The 22,881-nt window shown below is 47.3% G+C and overlaps 1 protein-coding gene across 5 annotated transcripts in view; it reads right to left on the bottom strand.

The window, feature by feature from the left end:
• Positions 1 to 22,881, bottom strand: part of GPATCH8 (G-patch domain containing 8) — a 55,607-nt gene that overhangs the window by 5,894 nt on the left and 26,832 nt on the right. For 4 of the 5 annotated variants that reach the window (XM_084222118.1, XM_084222120.1, XM_084222122.1 and 1 more), the window contains 4 exons: positions 14,438 to 14,505; positions 13,925 to 14,011; positions 9,666 to 9,809; positions 321 to 451 (listed from right to left, as the gene is read on the bottom strand). In XM_084222118.1, the coding sequence (XP_084078244.1) occupies positions 321 to 451; positions 9,666 to 9,809; positions 13,925 to 14,011; positions 14,438 to 14,505 (430 nt within the window). Of the gene's footprint in view, positions 1 to 320; positions 452 to 9,665; positions 9,810 to 13,924; positions 14,012 to 14,437; positions 14,506 to 16,491; positions 16,537 to 22,881 lie in introns of all 5 variants that reach the window. The other variant, XM_084222121.1, reaches the window with a different exon arrangement.

Genomic DNA, 22,881 nt, shown 5'->3' with positions numbered 1-22,881 from the left:
CAGCTTACTGGTGTCCCTCTCCCTCTGCAGGAGGATCCATCCCTCAGTGGAGACAATCTTACACAGCTCAAGTGCTCTTGCACCCAGACACATGCATTAAAACACCAATATACAGCCCCTCAAAGTTTTTCATAACAGTAAATTACTGAAGGAAAGGTATTGCTGGATAAAGCCATTTGGGGATGCTCTGCATGACCAGTTTAGTGAATTCACTCCTACCAGAAACACACCAGTGTGAAGCTTTGCCCGCAAAGCCTGTGCAGTATCCCAGAGCAGGAATGCCAGCCCAGCCCAAGGGTGCTGGGACCACCCAGACTCACCACTCAGGCTGCCTCCTCTGCTCAGCCAGCTCATGCAGGCGCCGCAGGGCTTTCTCCTGCTTCCTCTCATCTTTCCGGGATCTCGACGAGACATTGCGAGCAAATTCCCTTTGCTTGAGATCTTTCAACCTCTGAGGCAAAAGAAAAGCAGGGATGGATCAGATCAAAGCTGTTTGTGGTTTGTCCAAGAGCAGCTCTTTGCTGTACCACTGGAAATTGCGGTGTCAAGCCCCTCCCCAGGGACATTTCTTGAGCCAGGATGGAGCAACAGCATCTTAGCTCAACAAACCCCACGGAGCACACTGCCATCCTCCCAGCAGCTGAAGGAAAAGACAACTGGTGGTCACTTTTGGCTATGACTTCAAGTTCTGTGTACAGCCCTTTCCAATCAACACTACTGGTTTTCTTTAGCATGGACAACAAAGCTGATTTTGAAGCAACAAGCAAATTCTGGAAGGAAAAGGGGAAAAGAAGAAGGATTGTTTACTTTGCTGCTCTTGCAGCGTGCAGATGTACTTGACAAACAGTGCATGACACGAGTCAAAAGCATGGGCCAAAGGACAGGAGGGATTAGCTGGTGCCAGAGCTACCCAGGAATGACATCTGACAAAAGCAATGTACCATTACATTGGAGAAGGAGCCAAAAATCCCATGCAAATGATTTCATAAGCAAACCCAGAGTACAACATACACCACAACCAGTTACTTGTTTTCCTGACAGTAGTTCTGAGAGGGTCAAGAAACAAACTGCTCTAAAGGCAGGAGGGTCTCTTGGGGTTGAATACCTTGGTGGGGGCAGGGGGACAGAAGCACCAAATTCCCCAGAAATCTTATCATGAGGGAGCAAACCCAATCCCAAGGAATTTCAAAAATCCTAATATTCACTGAGGAAGTCTAGGTAGCCAATTCTAATAGAAAATAAACATCCAAGACTTCAGAACATTTTGGAAAGTCCTTGTCTCACAGCACTGGGAGAAGAGGCTGCTGGTTTTTCTTGGAATATATGTGGATATTCACAACATTTTTTTAGAGTGCTCTACAGAAGTTTAAGTAACAGAAAGCAACTAAGACAGACCTCTACCATCCTAAAGGGACTCATTGTTTTTTTTTTTAAGTGCACAATTCAAAACGCTTTCAAAGGGCCCAGTTCCAGAACGCATCCTGTACTCAGCTTTTGGAAAAAGTTTCATGTTTTTCAGGCATTTCACACAGGGCCTGGGAGACTAACGAGACTCAGAGCAAGAGTCACTTTGGAACAATTCTTGTACAGGATGTACAAATCACTGGTGAATTCTAAATACTCCTGGCTGGCTGACTCTGCCTCTTTCCTGGAGCAGAGTCAGACCGCCACACACAGAAACAGTGGATCTGGAAGCCAACCCAAAGCCCAAATTAGAGGAATTAGGCTGGCCCAATGTAAAGAGAACATTGCTTTGTGAAAAAGGGAGAGATTGGACACGACAGAGGATTCTCTTACCTAATTGTATTTACTAAGTGTGGTTGATTGTTACCAAAATCAGAGGGGAGGACACACAAAAAAGATACAACTACAGACACCGGTAGAAAGAAACTCACTCTTGTGATCTGGACTCCCAAATTAGAAGGGTTTGCTTTCAATACATCAGCTGAAAATGTCACATCACAAAGAAAAAAAGAAAGTAAAAATATAACAAGAGTGGAAGAGAGGAAAGAAAAAAAAAAACCAACAACAAGCAAGCATGACTAGAGAGCTGTGGGGGAGTGTGCCAGCTACTCTACAGAGCAGGGGCACGGGAGGAGCCGGGGTCTGCAGCAGGGGACACACACGGACACGCACGGACACAGCCATGATCCCACCTGGAACAGCAGAGCTACTTTCACCAGGACAAGTAAAGGGCTCAGGGGTTTTGTGGTGTATGTTAAAAGTTGAGGAGGAAATTTTTTTCCAAGAGGAAGGAAAAAAAATATAAAATAGATGGACAGAGCAATGCTATCAGCTTTTTCATGCTGATTTTGAAAGTGTGTCTGAAATGCTCTGGGAAGTTACAGCCACCAACAGCTGACAAAACTATTTAATGGGGGCTGATGCCAAGTCTCGAGATCACTCACCCATTTGGAAAAAAGTATGACCCAGCTATTTACACCAGACATGAACTGTGACCTTTTCCTCTCGAGAGGAAGGTGCAATGGTGCACTCAGAGCCCCCTGCGCCCCCAGGCACGGTCCTGATCATCCCCCAGGACACAAACTGGGCTCAGAGCTGTTGGGAACATGCAGCTGCCCCCAGGCTCTCCTGCCTCCATTACATGGCAATTTGAATGCAGACAGAATTAAATGCCCTTTATTAAATGCTGACCTTTGTGTGTCTCTGCTCCCCCAAACCTCCCACTCTCAGCACTTCAAATTCAGAGGTGTGAAGCAAATGAACTACCCCAAAGCACTGTAATCCAGAATATGCACCACAGTAACTCCCAGCTGCACCCAAACCTGGGCCCTTTAGGCTGACAAACCACTGGCCCTGGTGTCAGGACTGCTGAGAATTTGGTACTTCCAAAACTGGGGAAGAGTTGGTCTGGTTTTCAAAGGACCAAGAGATCTCAAGGCTGAGTTTCTTTTTGTCACACAGGAGTCAGGAGGAAAAAGAGTCTTGCTGGGGAAGTACAGGACAGAAAAGCTCACAAATGCACCGTGCCAGCTCTTTGGAAATGCAAAATACTGAACAGAACACAGCTCAGCTTCTTAAGACTGACCTAAACCAACAGACCCATCATCAGAAATGACTCCAGGTGTGCAAGAGACCTGGCTGGACTGCATTACCTTCCCTAAATGCATCCTGGGGGAGGGAAAGGGAGGAAAACAGGAGCCAACACTGCTCATCTGTAATAACAACCTGCTGCAGGAATGAAAAATACCCAGAACTTTCAAAATAACCTGTAACTCTCCCCTCACTCTTTCAAGTATGTCACTGAATCCAGTGATTCATCCCCTCAGAGTGGATAACCAGTTCACTACAGCCATGCCTACCCTGCTCCCCAGTCCTGACTGGGAAGGAGCAATCCAAAGACAATTTCACTGGCTGAAGTGAGCAATTGGAGCACTGAAATGCTGCTCACACACTTCCAGGTCTCAGCCTGCCCAGGAAATAATTTGAACTAAACAGATATTTAAACTCAGTTTACACTAAAGAAATTTCCATCTGAGGAGAGTGTTATTGCAATCCCCCAAAAACCTCCAAATGACTTTTTGGACCACACCATATGTGTGGGTGTGAGTGAGGCTGGAGGTGCATGGAACTGCCCTTCCCCAGCACCATGGAGAAATTCTAACAAGGATTTAACACAGCCACTCAACCATCCTCAGGGAGCTTCTGCCCTCCACAAGGAGCCCTGGGAACTCATACTTCTGGAGTGAATCCTTCCTTTTAAAGTCTTCCCATTGTGCTTAGCAAGACAATGATTTTTTTCAACAGGATTAGAGCCAACCTGTATTAAATCAAACACATACTTCATGCTATTACAAGATTTCAAAATTAAGGGGCATTTTTTTCTCCCTGGGCAGTGTGTTTTCTGAGGAAGCAGCAGTTTATCCAAGCAGCAATATTCTTTCAAACTGCAGGATCATGGGGACCATAAAGCCAAGGAATATTCTGCTGGTTTATTACTTCAGCTGTCAGAAGAGCTACACTACAGTGACCAGCAGTGACACAAATCACCAGCACTTACATAAAATTTCTCCATATCTCCACATGCTGTAGGCAGTAGTTCACTACCTCCAGCCTTCCTGGGGTCTATTAATAGCTGCCACCCCCCTCAGCTTTGGAACAAAGAATTGTATTTTAAATTTCCAGCCTTGTTTCTAACAAAACTCCAAACTTGTCTCTGCATTTCCACAGGAGTGCAAATCGAGCTCCTAAAGAGCAGGTTTGGTATCAAATCTGCAGCTACCTCTGGACTGCAGCACAGAGAGGCCACAGGGCTGGATTATCTCCCAATCCCTGCATGCCTCAGGAGAGACAATCCTGGCAAACACCACCAGTACCTTCCAATTCTCACAAATCAGCTTAAACCAGCTGCACCACAGCACTGCTGAAAAGCTCCTGAGAGCCCATCCCAGGCTCAGCAAAGGGGGGAATCCATGGGGATGAGCAGGAGTCAGGAACTGCTGCAGCAGGAAAATCACTGGATCACCACAGAATGTCCTAAGTAGGAAGGAACCCCCAAGGATCATCCAGTCCCACCCCTGGCCCTGCACAGACACCCCAACAATCCCACCCTGGGAGCACTGTCCAAGCATTCCTGGAGCTCTGGCAGCCTCAGGGCCATGAGAAAAATCAGCACACCCCAGATTTGCTGATGAGATGGTACCAGGTAAGACTTCCCCAGAACCCAGCTGGGGTGCAGAGCTTTACAGGCTCAGGACCAGCAGTAAATGGATTTTCTCCATTTAAGCTGACAAAGCCACACAGCATCACTGAACTGAGGCCCACGGAGAGACATTCTTTGCCTAAAAGTGCAGAGCAGAAAGAGCCCCTGTTATTCTCAAAAGACAAAAGCACTGTCACCAGACCTGAAGATGTGAGACTTTCATGCCAAACCTCACACTGAGATGGGTCAAAGCAGATCCACCTCTCGAGGCAGGAGGCAGCACCCATGACATCAGAGCTCCCTCCTCTCTTGCCATTGTTCTCATGTCCCTCTGCCAACCCACATTAAATAAAATAATAATAATAATGTACTTTTCATTCTGTGCCAGCAGATTTCTTGCTTTCTGAACTTTTGATGTCTGCTTGATTCTTTGCCCCAAAAGCTTTTGGGAGTGAATGACACCATGAAACAGAAGCTCAAACGATGGGAACCGTGATCATTTTCCTGAAGTGGGAACACAAGCCTGGCTTATCTTTGGTCATCAACATTCTTTGCACGCTTATAAATGAAGTGAAAAGAACAGAGGGGAAATGGCCTGTAAATGCTGGTTTATTTCATCTTAATTTCCTCCCTGGAAGGAATCAATATTTTTCTTAGCTGGCTTAAGAAAAATATAGTATGGGTTGGGTTGGAAGGGACCATAAAGCTCACCCAGTGCCACCCCTGGCATGGCAGGGACACCTCCCACTGTCCCAGGCAGCTCCAAGCCCAGTGTCCAACCTGGCCTTGGGCACAGCCAGGGATCCAGGGGCAGCCCCAGCTGCTCTGGGCACCCTGTGCCAGGGCCTGCCCCCTTCACAGGGAAGGATTTGCTCATCATCTCTAACCCAAAGCTACTCCCTTTTCAGTTAAATCCATTCCCTTTTGTTTTATCACTCCATGCCCTTGTCCAAAGTCCCTCTCCAGGTCTCTTGCAGCCCTTTATTGGTAACTGGTGGGTCTGCTGGGGGCAAAGCATTTCTGGAGCAGAAGAACTTGCCATATAACACCAAGTACCTCAGGGATTCCCTCCTCAGTCTTCTCCATTCAAGCCATGCTTGGAAGCCCAAGGTTTTGGAAATCTCAAGTCTCCCCAAAACACAAAGTTCAGGGATTGCATTCAGAGTATTCCCCAACCCCAGCAGTGACTGCCTTGGTAATTTTATTGCGCTTGAACAGATCCCTCCCCCTCGGCATGAGAAGCAAAGATGCAGCTAATTAGGGCACAAAGAGAACTGCACATCTCCACCTTCAGTTCTGAGCTCCACCCTCTTTCCCAAAGAACTTCTTTATAGAATACACTCCCTCTGCCCTTTTACAAAGAGAATCTAGGCAGAATTAATCACCTACACCTCCAAAACACCACATACTTAGGGGGAAAAACAGCTACATAAAATCTGCATTTCAATGCTGGTTTGTGTTCTCCCAGGGAACCTGGCACAGGTTCACTCAGAACTCGTTTGTTTTTCACAGGCAAGGCAGAAGGGAAATGTTTTGATTCTGTTGGGTCAGTGACTCGGTAAACAGCTCGAGCCCTCAGCAGGCACACAAGCAGAACGAGGTGATGGTGGGAGATTCTCCAAGTTCTTGGATTGTTAAAAACCCCCCACAGTAAAAGCTAACTGTAAATGCTACATAACTTACACAGAAGGTAATTCCAACCATAACTCTTGCAGGCTGCTTCAGGTGCTGGGCCCTGCACATCCAGGTTTGTTTGACAGGAACACACAGACTGGGCATAACCCAGACAAGGGGCTTACACTCTTCTTCACACAAATCTAACACGAAGTCTTTATCTTAATGTCAAAACCCCAAAGCAAATAAGGGACCCTCACAGGTGTAATGCCTTCAGAACACATTCCCACTGAGACCAGAGTGTTCTAGGACTGTGGGAGCTCCCAAGTATCAGGACCTTGTGGATCTGCAGGAGAGCAGCATTAAAATCACAGACTGGTTTGGCTTAGAAAAGATCCTAAAGATTACCTTCTTCCACCCCCTGCCACGGGCAGGGACACCCTGCACTATCCCAGCTTGTTCCAAGTCCTGTCCAACCTAGCCCTGAACACCTCCAGGGATATACCCTGGGTCCAGCTTCACCACCCAAGCTCCTTCTTAGCTGCAGAAGCTTTCTTTCTATGTTTGCCACCTTCTCTCTGTTAATTATTATTAACTATTACTCTGTTGACTGTCAGGACTGGGTATCATCAGGAGTGGAGCCCTTCATAACCTACCAGGCCTTCAAGATGAAAATCCTACAGCTAAAAAACCACCATTAAAGACATCAGCAGCAGTAGAAGTTGTAAGATCAGCCTTTTCCAGCTGCTCACTGCAGGGTGTGTGAGAGAACTGAGCTCATTGTCCCTCCTGCAGGGCCACCTGCACCCACTCCAGCTGCCTGCAGTCCCCTGAGAGGGACAGGCCATGTGCTGACCAGAGGGTGACTGGTCCTTAAAACAGCTGCACTTCTCATCAAGTGTCAACCTAATTAAAACCAGCTCCAGAACAACACTGCACACTTCCAACACAATGCCTAAAACATGCCAGTGGTTTGGCAGAATAAATGCAAGGATCTTTTCCCAGGTAAGGAAATGCTGCCTTTTGGAGAAACTTGGTGTTGAGGTTGATTCAGATGTAGCCAAATGGTCTATGAAACCAGGACAGGTAGGAAGTAAAGAGAATAAACCTCCCCTTTAATTGTTTGGTGTTGACACAATTTTGGTGGGTCCAAAATTCATCCGGTTGGGATCAATACACTTACCTATCATCCCTGTTGGGCAATAATCCCGAGTTCCTTCCTGGAATACAAGACAGTGTCTTTATAACTCGGGAGTGGAAAGGGATCTGAGGATGGAACATCTATTTACAGGGACAGCCTAATGCTTGCAGAGCCACAGAGGGATAACCAAACACTTCAACGTCAGCGGGATGTGGAACTAAAAATACTTAAAAGCAAAAATGCTGTGGAAACTGAGCCAAGAAAAAAGCAAAAACAAGCTCTGTTGCCTCAAAAATTACCACTGAGACAACAAAATATTGCAGATGATGTATACCAAGCTGGGTTGTTGTAACTCAGATACTGTAATGGCCTTTCTTTCCAAGAAAGCCAACTGATGGCCTACTTTTGGGAAAAGTTAACGTTTTTCCTCAAAAATTTTAGGCTCACCTTTCTACAACCTCACCTTCTTGTCCAAAGAGACAAACTATAAAACATCAATGTGCAACATATCAAAAGCACAGCTTGTTTTATTTTTTAACTATTCTAAAATTCAGACTGGACTGCTGGGTATGAGCCTCCCTGGAGCAGGAGGGAGCACAGCAGAGAGATAATGTTCCTTATGCAAATTCACTTCATTCTGTCTCAGGGGTTTCAAGTTCACTCCCTGAACGCTGACCCAGCGGGGTCACACACATTTCAACCCGACAAAGCTGGACAAGCAATTTTTTCCCTAAGCAAAGCATGATTGCTTCTTTGTTTAAATCCCTCTGTAACTAGAAATTAATGCCTGGGTGATGCAGCCAGAGTTTGGAGGCTCATTTTCTCCAAAGCCTGCCTGAAGTGACTGCAATAGATGGAATTATCCAAGAACACAATTCCTCTCAAAATAATCAGCAGTAGCAAGCAACCTCCAAATTCTTTCTCCTGATGAGATGACCCCGCCCTATGTGCACACAAGACATTTTTCTCTCAGGCCACTCCTGCTGACTCCTTTTACTGCTTTCCACAGGTTGGTTTCCTCCTCCACAGCATCTCCAGCTGCTGGAAGAGCTCAGAGCCTGGCCAGGCTCTCGTCAGTGCCCCGTCAGTCACCGAGGGCTGGAGCAGCTCACGGAATGCCACGGCGTCAGCACACCGAGAATGTGACACGAACAGGTCCTGCCACCTCCCAGATAAATGCAGGTCACTGCACCTGGGTTTCAGCCAGACTGACGGAGACCTTTCAAGGAAGTTCTCTGCTCTCAGGTGTCACGACTGAGCTTGGCTAAAACCACCCCTGTGCCCAATAACCAAGGGAATAAATGAATTTCTGCTCTTGATTCTACCAAACCACTCCTCTTCACAGAGCCCGACTGCCCTGCCATGAGAACTCCTGACAAGACTCCCTTAGTTCAAAGCAGACTCTCTGTCATATTCTACACTTAATACACACAAACAAAAATCATACTCTACAGCCACATTCTTGTTTTTAAGCTGTTTTCACTGCTATTTTGCAAGCTCTACAGCACATCCTCCTCGAGTTACCAGCATTTTGACGATTGTGTTGTTAGAATTTATGACTAGCAACATCAAACCCCTCCTCCGAGCTCTTCCAGTCCTGGAGGAGCCCAACACTGCTATCTGCTGTGCAGTTACATCTCATTTAGCAGCTTAAATGGTCAGACAGATCAGGCTAACACAAGAACTTCCATTACTTACTGTGCAGCATGAAGCGCCCTGCAGACACTACAGTACATCCCTAGCTTGGGAAAAAAGCCAGCTCCACTCTGAACCCACCTTCTCTTGAGAATTGCAGAATTTGGGAAGGTCTCCTTTCTTAGGATTCCTTTGACACAGCCCATTATTTCCTAGTCTGTTTTCAGTAACTCATCAGAACACAGACTCAGGTAGTAAAATGTGGGGAATCATCACTCCCCAGAGCTGTACTAATGCTAAAAGCAAGCTGGGAGCCATCCACCTCCACGTGTGCTCTCCTCAGTTTTACACCAGCACACCCTGAGCCTGCCCATGGGTCTTTGAGAAACGGGGCTCCTTGATGCCAACCACGGAGTGGGGCTTGAGGTTCTTCTTTTGTTTTGTGTTCTTAAATGAATGATGGGCATAAAAATCTTACCCAGTGACATAAAACACCTATTCCAGGACCAGTAAGGAAAACAGATACACCAGGGAAACTCCAGGTATTAACCACAAACAAGACCACCACAATAAACATCAAATGGATGAACTGTGCTGTCTACAACTGGTTACCTGTTTGTGAGCATGGTCATAGGAGTTTATGTGGTTGTCAAACTCTTGGTGCTTCTGATACTGCTTGTCACAGAGTTCACAGTAGAAGTTTGCTCTGAGGTCTTCCAAAGCCTTGGCAATGGCCTTTTCTTTATCAACATAATCCTGAAAAATTAACAAAAAATTGTTTCTGTTAAGCATCCTGTAGAATAGCCTAGAAGATGATGGGTTAGTCCTTTAAGGAAAAATAATGGTTAATAAAAACTTAGTGTACATTGATTACAGTCATTAAAGGATCACTGAGGTTGGAAAACACCTCTAAGATCACTGGGTCCAACCTGTGCCCAATGCCCACCTTGTCCCCAGCCCAGACACTGAGTGCCACATTCAGGCCTTCCCTTGACCCTCCAGGGATGGGCACTCCAAACCTCCCTGGGCAGCCCCTGCCAAGCCCTGACCCCCCTTTCTGTGGGGAAATTCCTACTGTGCCCACCCTGAGCCTGCCCTGGCCCAGCCTGGGGCCATTCCCTCTGCTCCTGTCCCTGTTCCCTGGAGCACAGCCCGACCCCCCGGCTGTCCCCTCCTGCCAGGAGCTGTGCAGAGCCACAAGGGCCTCCTGAGCCTCCTTTGCTCCAGGCTGAGCCCCTGCCCAGCTCCCTCAGCCCCTCCTGGGGCTCCAGACCCTTCCCAGCTCATTCCCTGCCCTGGACACCCCCAGCCCCTCCGGGTCCTTATCATGACATGCCCAGAACAGGACACAGCACTTGAGGTCCCTCAGCAGTGCCAGCTCAGGGGACAGTTACTGCCCTGGTCCTCCTGCCAGCCCAGTCCTGGGACAGGTGCCATTGGCCTCTTGCCCACCTGGGCACACCTGGGCTCATGTCCAGCCTCTGCTGACCAGCACCTGCAGGTTCTGTCCAGCTTTCCAGTCATTTTGCCCCCACCTGGAACCTCCCATGGGGTTGCTGTTACCCAAACGCAGGTCCCAGCACTTGGCCTTACTGAACCCAGCTTATCAAGCTGAGCAGCCTTTGCAAATTCACAGGTGAGATTCCAGAACTCTGCAATGCTGCTAACCTCAGTGCTATTTGTTACCCACAGCCACAGAATATTCTGCTCTGGAAGGGCCCCACAAGGACTGAACAGCCCCTGGTCATTGCAGAAGTACCACTAAAAGAAGACTGCTTCAAACAAGGCCTGCAGTGCTGATGGGGTGAGGCAGCTCTGCCTCAGGGCAGCCTCCTGGATTGTCTGTGCTCCAAGGAGAGGTTCAAAGCCTCGAGCTAATCCAGAGACATACTGGCATCAAACCTAGGAGGATCCCTGCCTTGGGAGCAGAACCTTACACCTCTAAAGCTGACACTGCTCCACTCTGAGTGCTAAGAGATGTCTGCTTGATCTTGGCTTGGCTGTCTGAACTCAGGAGGGAGGAACATGGCTCTGGCTGGGAATTACCCTTCAGAGCCTGCTGAGCCCAATCCACTCCAGGGAAATGTTCCCAGGAGCAGAACTGCCCCTCAGGCTGGGCTCAGCACACTGCAGTGGGCACAGGGAGCTGCAGTGACTGGGTGAGGGAGAGGTAACAGCCCTGGGGGGCTGACAGGGTCTTTCCCCTTCTACAACTGAACACCTGCACAGGTGGAAAACCAAACCTCAGCATAGATGAGGTGTCTTACCTGGCAACAGCCACATCCTTCCCTCTTTTGTTCCAGGTTTTGAATATGCACTGAGCTCTGGGACTGGGGAAATCCCAGTCCCTCAGGTGGCTGCACTGGCTGGAAATCCAGGTGTGGAAGGAGCCTGTGCTGTCCCTGGGGCTGCTGCACACCCGGGGGGCTCTGAGACACACCTGATGCTGGGACACAGCAACCTCAGGGCTAGGCAGCTGTTCCCTCTTGCCAGACTGTATCAATTACAACCCCCCCAGCAGAATTAATAAAACATCACCACTCTTCACAAGCTCTCTGGGGAAGTTTTACCCCAAGGAGGTGGAAGGTTTTACTCAAAATCAGTTACAAATGCTGCATCACAAAGCCCACTGCACTCACTGCAGCACTCCCCATATAACCACTGACCACAGGCATTTCAACTGGAATAAAGAGAAATTATATTTAAAAACAGCCTAACGTTAGAGAAAAAGCACTTAAGGATCTTTTTTTCCATCTTCAATAGAAACCTCCTATGGGAAGCTTCCTTCCTCAGCAAGAGGAGGCAGCAAACGTTTAAGACAGAAAACTTTGAAAGGTTTTTCCTTTGAATTTCAGATCTTGTTCAAGGCAATATGGTTATCTCCTAGTTACCACATCAAAATGGCATTAAAATAACATTACTGAGTGTGTTTTAGATGATAGAAAATTTATATTAAAAAAATTCAACACCCTAGGAGAGGAAAAAAAATATCTAAAAAATGTTAGTGCTCATGTTTGGGATTGTTTTCAATTTCAAACACTGTTCACTTCTACATAAAAAAGGAAGCAACTTCCTGCTTCCATCTATTACCAGATGCCCTTGACAAGGAAAAAAAAAAAAGAAAAACATCAACAAATCTGGAGTTGTGAGCCTCAGGCAGGTCCCCAGGAAGACAAGAAAGGAAAACAGAGCAGCGTGAGCTCCACAGAACACGGACGTTGAAAGTTCCTCTGAATCCCAGACAAGCTTCCTGTGCCATGTGTGGGTTTTTTTGAGCAAGCATCCTGTGGCTAAACAATGAAACCCAGCCATTTGAGTGATCAGAATTTATACAAAAGAAGGGAATTAAAGCACACTTCTTGGCTGCAGAGTTATCTGAAATTCTCTGGGGCTCCCTGAATGGCTGATCAGGATGCACTGCCGTTGGCACTTACATAATGGACTCCTGTGGAGCAGCAAAAAGTAACGGCTGCAGAGATTTTTCACAGATTAATACCAAAATGCAAGGGGATAAGGATGAACTGAGCTTATAAAAACCCACTGGAGCTGGGAGAGACTGCTACTGCACCAGAGCTCCTGAAAAAACCTGTGCTGGATGAGGGCAGGAAGAGAGAAGAGTCTCAGAGCAACAGAGGTTGGGCTGCGTTTGGAAACATAATTGTAAACCCCAAGAACTCCAGGATCACAAAATGGTTTTGCTTGGGAGGGACCTTAAAGCTCACCCAGTCCCACCCCCTGGGCAGGGACACCTCCCCCTAGACCAGGTTCCATCCAACCTTCCCAGGGATGGGGAGTCCACAGCACCCCTGGGTACCCAAACACCTGCAGTTCACTTACCAAGCAAGTCAAGGTCTCAAGGAAAAAAAAAAAAAATAGGAGAGGAGGCAATAAATTTTCATAGCTGAGCAAACTGCCTGAAGAATTAACTGTTCAACTGGGGAAATGGAATTTTAGATTTGCCGAGGTTATGTTTAATTTTAATGGCATTGAAACTACTTTCCCATTATTTCTCAAATAATTAAAATTTATGCAAGACTGACACTTCATTTGGATGTCTTGGGCTCTTCCTCAACTCTGGTACTCCCCAAATCTCTGGACAATTGAACAAGCAGGCTTTCCTCAGAGCTGATGGACTGCAGGGCTGGGAAGTAGAAGAGTGGATTAAAGGATGAGCAGAGACCATGTCTCTACAGAGAACCTGGTTACAGCTAATCCAAAAATGCTCCTGCATGTCACGCTCAATCCCAACACCACAGCTCATTTTTATCAGCCCTTGGCTTACAAAATAACCCCAGAGGTTCTGTAAATCACATAGGAATACAGAATTTGTCTTTCTTTTAATGCTGCCTGAAAAATTCTTCCAAAGAGTTCCAGCCCATCGATTTTTCCAAGCTGGAGCCATATCCTACCTTTCCAAAGCAAGCAGGATTTATGCAATAACATCACAATGTACTGCTCACTCCTCACTCACTACAACAGAGGAGCTCCTCCCTCACAGCTGGTAACTGCCCCTCTACCACCTGCAGGTTTTGTCCTGCAGGCTCACTTGAAAAATCTGGCAGCCCTGGGTGTAGGGAAGGAAATGTCCAGCTCACCCCAGGACTGCTCCTTCCAGAACAGGAGCAAAGCAAGTGGAGAAAGCCCTGCTGCTGTCCTGGGGCTCTTCAGCAGCCAAACAAACCGGAAGGTTGATGCCAGGAAGTGAAAAACCAATGTGTTAAAATATAAATCATCTCCACAATGACCAAACCCCAGAGCAGTGAATTCCTACCACCATCACTGCAGCAGAAGCAGGGGAGCTCAGCCCCATCAGAAGAGATCTTTTCCCAACCAGCCCACAGACACTGATGCTGATGCCCCTCTCTCTGTACCTTGTACTTCTGCCTCAGCTCCTCGGTGTCTTCCTTCTCCACCTCCAGCACTCGCCTCCGCTCTGTGGCATCCTCGGCGTAGTCAAGCTGTTTGATAAAAAACAGAGAAGAGATGCAATTTGGGCCATAAATACACTGCACTATCACATCTACCAGAAACCACAACGTAACAACTTCAGCTGAAACAGAATCTATGCAAGTTTGTACTTTGCTTTCCCTGCTTTGTCACCCCAAGTGTAAAACAGGTCATTAATCTCCCTGATGTGGAGGGCCCTGGCAGGCCCATGACAGCTCTGGGGAGGGGAAATCTCAGAGCCCAGGGATTTTGGGGAGCATTCAGAGCCCAGAACTCAGGCTCAAAGGGATAAACAGAGGATGCATTTTGCAGACAAGTGTTTTCTTATTGCACTGATTCAAGAGCAAGTTGTTCTTTGCTTTGGATGCACAACCTCTCACTTTAAATGCCTTTCCCACCCACTCCCCAGAAGCCCTGCAGGAGTGAGGGGAGCTCACCTCCATCTCCATCCGGCCCATGCCCATGACATCATACTTGACAACGATAGGGATGGGATCTGTCCTCCCTGGAAGAGGAACACACAGAGAGGGGTCAGCAGCAGCCCAGCACCACAGCTCACTGTACACATTGGGTTTGGGTGGTTAGAGATCTTGCCTTGGAGTGCAGAGACCAGAAAGCTACAGTGAACCAAACACGAGCCATTCTCACAGCTTACAGCCAACGCTGAGCCCAGCTCCGAACGGTACCCAGGATGACAAATGCATTTTTCTGAACATTAACTGCTCATGTAAAAGCTTCTCATGGTTAATGTTCCCCCATGACAAGCCCTAGGGCAGGGCTGATAACAGGACTTGAGCCTTCTCCTCAAGGCTTCCACATCAGGCTCATCATCTTCCCATAACAGTGAAGAAGCTGCTAATCACATTTCACTGCTGCAGCTCATGAATAATCGATTAGAACTTCCCTGTAAGAGATGTGGAAGCCTCTCTCCCACCAGCTTTTGCCCTCCCCAGGAGCAAGGAATGCTGAGGAGAAGGATGGCACAGAAGCCAAACTTCCCCCATCCCAACCACTCAGCTTAGGCCTGGGGTGGGTCCCTGCTCCCCCAGCCCTGGAGCGATGCTCTGGCCCTGCCGTGTCACCTGTAAGCTGTGAAAAGGACTGGTTGCGAAGAAAATTGACTTTGAACTAATCAAACTATGCTGGAGATTTATTTTTTTAAAAAAACATATCTTTAATCCACTCATAACCAGCCAAACAAAGCAAAATGGGGCAGACAAGCACTTTACTACCACAGCTTTTTTTTTTTTTAAATTATTATTATTTTGATTTTTTACATCACAACTGGAACTGGTGGTTGTGATGTAACCCACTGACAAAGTACTTACCTTCTCCAGTGCAAACCTTGAGTGAAAAAACAGAATGTTTACTTCCCTTATTATTGCTCTTGTTTGGTGTAAACAACTCTTTTGTTATACACACATACACAGGTATTATACCTTTGGGCTAAAAGATCGACACGTTGGAGTCATGCCGAAATATTCCACTGCCATCCACATGTGCAAAAGGCTAAAGTCTTTAAAACTGCCTCAGAAAACCTGGATAGGTGTGAACTCTTTGCCAGCATCAGCCATAATTCCTGCCAAAACCACAGCCCTAGAGGGGCTTTTGAACCTTAAAGTACAGACGTGGTTTTATTCCGAAATAAATCCATTTAATTAATTGCTTTACAGTTTTGTTGATATGCCCAAGAATTTGACAGGCAAGTATCCATCAGGTTCAAAAGTAGTGATCACATTGATCTGGAACGGTTTGGACTGAGCTTTCCTTTGGATATTTAAGGCTCATCTTTGACAAAGTTTCTCTTATGCCCAATGGTATAATACAGTAAGCAGTGACTGCAATTTTTAGCAAAAGGACCAAATTAAAGACAGGTTATAAAAATGACTTCCTAGGTGCAATATCACTTTCATAACGTCTCAGCCAGGGATTTACTGGTAAGTGGTGAACCCAAATGGAATGGCTGTCACCAAGTGCCAACAATTTATTGTTCAAATTTTTTTCAAGCTTTTTTCTTTTTTGTTTTGGTTTTGAGTATTTTTGGTTCATTTTTGTTTTGTTTCTCCAGCAATTGAGATCTTTCGATGCAGCCTCATTGGCCTGGTAAACCCCTGTACACAAACAATGCATCAGTACTTTTGCCTTCTAAGGGCAGTCAAAGTTTTTTGGGTTGTTTTTTTTTTAATTCAAAATCTATTTGGAAATTGCAGTAGCAAGTGCTAGTGCCCATCGTGTTGGGGGGAAAAAATCAAGTTTGGACAGTATTAAAAATTTATGCTTAAACTGATTTTGGCAGTTCTAACACAAACAGAAACATCCCTTCTTAGCAATACCCTTTAATGAACAAGGATCAGACAAGTGTGCATAAAGAAAGGAAAGGAAAGGAAAATGAAAGACCAAGCAGAAGGATGATGGCTACAACAGAGAAAGTAAGCCTAACATTGGTGCACTGATGACAAAGGAGTAATTCAGTCTGAAAATAAAAAATTACCACTGCTAAGTTTACCATCACCACAACAAGTCCAGGATCATAACGCTGTAAAAAAGAAACACCATTTGTTAGGCAGAAACCATTAGGGGCAGAAAATAGGCCGTTTGGTAGGGAGGATGGGTAAAAAAAAATAACAGGAGGCTTCTTGCTCACCCCTCCACCCCATGACCGTGCTCTGCCCTGCAGAACCAGGAGCCACTGGAGCAGCTCTGACTCCTGCTGGGTGCTGGGAGAGCTCCTGGTGACGGCCCCGCTCCGAGGAGGCTCTGAGGCACATGTAAGCAGGCAATTTAAAAAGGAAACAAATCAGGATCTTAAGGAATAACAAATATTCTGGGCCAAAAGGAACTCTGCTTGCAGGTAAGAGGAGAATATTCCATGCAAAAAGCGATGCCTTTGTTCTAAACTGAACCATCATTTCATTATGAATGAAACCTCATGTGTGACATCCAGGTGACAAGGGGCATATCCAGGCATGTAGCACAGCTATGGCAGCAGTGCCAACCCCACATGGATCCCCCTGGAGCCAGCTGGGGCAGCAGGACATGCTGCTGGGCACAGGGGTGGCCTCACTCCATCTCCAAGGAAAGCCACGATGGTGAAAGGACAGGGACAGGCTCAGGGCCACCCCTTGTCCATTGGCTGCCAGGGGGGACATGGGGAGCACCAAAGGGGGAAATGGGACTCTCCAAGCTCAGCTCATGACTTCTCCTTTGAGGGAACTTCCTTGAGGAAAGCTTTTCCTACTGCTGGCCATAACAACAGGATCTTTCCCAGCAGGTAAACATGGCTTGGACCTTGAGAGCCTCCCTTGAGAGTCTGGGGTCCCTGCTGAGCCTTTCCTGCACACCAGTAGGCTTTGAAGGGAACGTGGAAGGAATTCCCACAGTTCCTGCCACTCAGCAGGGCTGCAAGCAGTGCCACATGGAGGGCTAATTCCCAGGGCAAATCCTGCTGTGTCCCTGTCCCAGCCCCCTGCATCTCGCGACATTTATTTTCTTTTTGAGGCAGGTCACAAACTCCTTCACAGACCGGTCACTGCACTGGCTGCAGACCCCAAAGCAGAGAGGGCTATTGCATAAAACACTTCCCCACACACAGGGAAAACCTCATGGAGAGGACAGAGCAGGAACCTCCAGCAGGATGGAAAAAAATAAACAGCTCACACAAGAGTCACACCTTAGAAAACCCAATCTCAAAGGAAATTAGGTTAGTAATGATTCCCTGCACTCAGAAATGAAATGAGATTCCCAAACTGACCTGCTGTACCTGTTTTGCTTTCCTCTCCCCAAGAAACGGGAACACCTTTCTCCCAGCTTGTGAAAAATTGCTCAGACCCAAACAAACCCTGACAGCCATCCCTTCCCAGAGCCCTGCACTGGCAGGGAGCACGTGGACAGGCAGGCTTCTCCAGATTCCCTTGTTTTTAACTGCATAAAGCAACTGGATATGAGCAAATACTTTCTCCCTGGCGCTATAAATGACTAAATCTTGGGAAAATTCATCCTAAGGCTTTGGTATCAGACACAGGTCAGGCTGCACATGGGGGACTGTGGGTTCAGGGCCATGCTCTGGCTCTGGATGTGGTGTGGATGCTGCTCTGCCCTCTGGAATGCGAATATCCCAGCTGGAGCTGCCATCTGAGCCTGCCTGGAAATGCCAGCATTGTCAACACCAGCCCAATGTTTTATCCTGTTTTTAACAAGTCAAAGCAGAAAACAGTTTTCATCAGATTTGCAGATTCAGAGGAACTCCTCCCTCCAAAAACAGCAATATGGCAATAGAATCCCAGAAAGGTCTGGGTTGGGAGGGAACTTAAAAGCCAGTTCCTCCATGGAACAGGGACACCTTCCACAAACCCAGGCTGCTCCAAGCCCCGTCCAACCTGGCCTTGGACACTTCCAGGGATCCAGGGGCAGCCACAGCTGCTCTGAGTACCCTGTGCCAGGGCCCCACCATCCTCACAGGGAAGTTTCCTCCTAATATCCAATGTAAATTGATCCTTTATTTAATTTATAACATCTACTTCTTGTCCTGTCTCAACAGGTAAATTTCTCCGTTAAAGGGGCATTCAGATATAACAGGATGAAAAAAAGTACCCCAAGAATTCTATGTTAACATAATTCAATCAAATCTCTTCCACTGTGTCCCTTATGCACAGTGTGTAAGCACCACAGCTGTAACACAAGAACTGTAATCCTGTCTGTTTTGTTGACATCTTCATAGAAATTTCCCCCAGGTACAAGCTTTGTAGGATCCAATCCTAGAGGAGTGATTGATATCACACACTTGTCACTGGAGGAGAATTTCATAAACTCAGCATCTCCAGAGGACACAGACAACAGCATCTGATCTTGTTGGACATGGAGGATTTCTCCTTATTTGTTATCTGCTGCAACTGAAACCCACAGTGAGACACAACCTCCAGGAGCTTTCAGCTGCTCCTGGAAAGGGACCCTCAGCTGCATGCAGGGCAGGTTCATGACCACAGCACAGGGCTGCTCTGGCGGATAAGGGCTGGTTTGTTCAGTCAGCACAAACCCCACTGCAGGCTTGCAAGGGAAACAGGTGCCTGGAGTCAGCAACCAACACCTGGAGGAATGGATCCACAGGGGCAGGGCTCACCTTCAGCTGCACTGTATGGGAAGAGGGAGATAGGGGGGAGTCCCTGTGCTCATGGATGAGCTGCATTTTTAAAGCTGAGAATTTTGCAACACTCCTGGGACTGTTTCAACACAGCACAGGGGTCTGGCTCTGCTCCCAGGGAACAAGTGACAGGACAAGAGGGAACAGCCTCAAATTGTGCCAGGGAAAGTTTAGGTTGGATACTGGGGACATTTCTTCATGGGAGGGGTTGTCCAGCCTAGGCAGGACCTGCCCAGGGCAGTGGTGGAGTCCCCTTTCCTGGAGGGATTTAAAAGCTGTGCAGATGTGGCACCTGGGGACAGGGGTTAGTTGTGGCCTTGGCAGCACTGGGCTCCCTAAGAGTCTATGAGAAACCAAGAGCTGTCCTGTTGAAAATTCAGATTCCACATTCAGTACAACAAAAGGGGAGAGAGGAGAAAATCCACTTGTTTTCACTGATGCACAAGCCTGGGGGCTCCTCAGTGGCTAAAAGTGACACCACGTTATCAAACTCATTCCAACTGCTGCAAGAAGCAAATGAACAAACAAGGGCAAGCTTTAATCCCAGTCCCCTTTGGGATTAGATTTGTGAGCTCATCCTGTTTATGTCAGATTTCTGGAAGGGGTCAAAACAATCACGAGATTCAAACAAAGGTCCATCATCCTTGGTAGCCAACAAAGTTCCAGAGAGGAGAGAGTGTTTTCCAAGAACACAGAAACTGCCCTGTGAATTTCATCCTTACTAAGCAGGGAAGAAATTACAAGAGAAAGTCAAGTGGTAAACATCCCAAAAACATGGAAAACTTCCAGTGGGAGCTCAAAACTTCACAGACACACAAACCAAGGGTGCCACTTGCAGAAAGCCAAGCTGAGGTTTGACACTGAGGCACCAAGCAGAGCTCCTTGAACTTTTGCAGGGGAAGGAACACAGTGGAGTCTGGGTCAAAAAGCATCCCTATCCCAAATGCTGGGCAACGGATTAAAAATCAACAAAGAAGGTGTTGGAGCAAAACCACAATTCCTGGTTGATTGAGGATAGGAATTCAAGGTAAGAGTTGCTGTCTGTGTTCATCTTGGTAAGTGGACGGGGTTGAAGGGTCTGCTCTGATTCAGGGCTGCACTGAGGAGCGAGGCAGGCTGTGCATGGCCACTGCCTCTCCCTTCCCCACACTCCTCTCTCCATGTTTAACAAAACTGCTCTTCCATTGCACCAGCACAAAGGGCCAGAAGGCCTCATGCCAAGCCAGGGGAAGGCAGTCTATGACAACAAACACAAGGCACTGAAAGCACAATAACTGCAGATTTCACTGGCTGCACCCACTCAAGCAACACAAACTCACCACCTGTAATCAAGGGAAGGATCTTACACCTCCAAAAGCAAACAAGGGGGCAACTGCTTCCCCCAAATGACACCGAGGCACTGGGCAAACTTCCTTTTTGGTCTGTGGTCTGCTGGGTTTTAACACAGCAGTGAAGATGGGTATGATGACAGTAACCACAGCAGGCCAGGTTTCTCAAGCTAAGTTCACATGAAAACACCACTCTTAAAACCACTGCCATGATTTGTGTTGCAAACACCAGCATGGAAATGCTCCTCCATGCCAGGATTGAGGTTCCTGTGAGGACATGTGAAGATACAAGAAGATAAGCGAGCGATCACAGCTATTTTTTGGGTAAGACTGCCAAACCAACCCATACCTAATGAATAAAGGCACTGTTAAGCATTTTTATCTGCCTCTCCTGTGTTTTCCTGTATTTATTACAAAGCTCCAAAACCCAGAAAGAAATCTGACACCCCTCAGTCCCTCAGATGCTCATTGTTCCATGTTCACAGGCCTGACACCCATCCACCGTCTGCCTCCACGAGATCAGAGGAGCCAACAAATGGAAAACACATTAATATCTGAGCTGAAGCCATTTGGCGAGCAGGTGACAGCACCAGGATTCAAGACCTTGGAATTCAAACCCTGAGCTCATTTCTCCAAGCTGCAGCTGCCAAGTGATCACATTTGTGACTGATCTCAGTTGCTCGAGTGGTCAAAGCTCTGTTTATTGCTCCCACAGCCTGAGGAACATCCAGCAAAGGCAGTGCCTGCAGCCACCTGGCAATGCCCTGAAATGGGGACTCAGATCTGGCTCCATCTCACAGCTGGGATCACCCCAGGGGCTGCCAGGAGAGGTCATTTCCTGCCTGAGCCACGGGATCACGGCTTCACCTGCAGCTCTGAGCAGCTTCCAGCATTTGTCAGATGCTTCTGCTCTTCCACCCTGCTCAGCCCTTGGACCAAGAGGGAATTTTTTCCCTTTTCTGAACAGATTTGGGGAGGAATGTGCCAAAGAACTGCACCATAGTGATGCTGAGGGGGGAAGTGCTGACTATATTTATCCTCACAGAATTTGCAAGTCAGAGCACAAATCCACTTGTGCTTTTTCTTTTAATTGAAAACCGTGCAACAAAAATACAGCTTGATGGAGGAATTGGATTTTAGCATTTGCTAACAAATTTGCTATTCCTGGCTTTGCTACCTAGCTGGATGCACTCATGAAAGGATAAAATAAGCCCAAAGCACTTTCTATTAACTGCTGCTCATCATCACCAGGATGATTTATACTATCAGTGTGGGGCACACCTTGGTCAACAGGAACAGCACTGTCCTGAGAGTCTGTGCAGGTTTACTGTTTCAGCCTGAGTGGAAGGGAACCAGGATGCAGGAAGGGTTCCCAGCCCTGCATGGCACTGCCAAGAGAGACACAGGCACGGCCCTGCCCTCTCCTCACAGCGTTACATCAGCAGAGCTGCTCCCCAGGGAGATGGAAGCAGCTCTTCCAGAACAGTTACACTGAAATGATGCCAAAACTTGGCTAAAAACATAAGCAAACATGAAGGAAGTTATTACTAAATAGGCAGAGGAAGCAGAGGACAGAAGGTATTTTTTCAGGACTGAAGGCTACAGGGAAAGTTCCTGCCACTGCAAGGACCTGCCCCAAAAGGGACAACCCTGCCCTAAACAGAACCACCTGATGCTTCTATTTCCTGAGTATTGGAGATAATCCAAGTCCCAGCACAGACCAGCAGCCACCCACCTTGAAACTCCTTTTGGTTTCACTCTCAGCATTTTCATGACAATAACCAAGCACTGAATGAGCTGCCTCAGCCCTTGAGGAGCAAGAACAGGAATTCCAGAGCTACACTGAGCCCCCAGTTACCTGAGCTGTTTGATTCACAGCTGAGACACTCAGCTCTGCCATGACAAATCGTGTCATTCCTGTTGCCATAGCAAAGTACTACATTGGGATTCACCTCTCAGAGATACCACAAAAGATCAGGAGAATCCTGGTCTTGGGAGTACTGTGGGAATATGCAGGAAATCAGTGCCTTAAAACAAATCAAATTAATCATACTGGACATACTTTGTGGTGTAGGGGAACTTGTAACTGCTTCTATACTGCTGGTGGGGCTGTTTTTAAAGGGTCAAGGCTGCAGTCAGGCAAGAATGTTTACAATAGAGAACTTCAGAGAGGCAAATCTGTGTTGAATACAATTGTTACCCAGACTAGCCAAGGATGAGCTGGACCTGTCCACCAGAGCTGGTCAATCCTTCCTCAGAGCCCCCTCCATATGGCCAGTAAACATCAAACCTTCCTCCTGCCCTCTCCAAACCCTCCCTGCAGAGCTGCCCACCCTCCCCAGGCCTTGCTATGACCCAGGAAACAGCAGGACAATCTACTCAGTTTCCCCTGGTCTAATTGAATGAGATTAAACTA

Source organism: Fringilla coelebs (genome assembly GCF_963513975.1).
Source record: "Fringilla coelebs genome assembly, chromosome: 27".
In the NCBI taxonomy this organism is placed as follows: Eukaryota; Metazoa; Chordata; class Aves; order Passeriformes; family Fringillidae; genus Fringilla; species Fringilla coelebs.
Note: the sequence above shows the minus strand (reverse complement) of the source record. Positions and strands in the feature narration are given on the sequence as shown.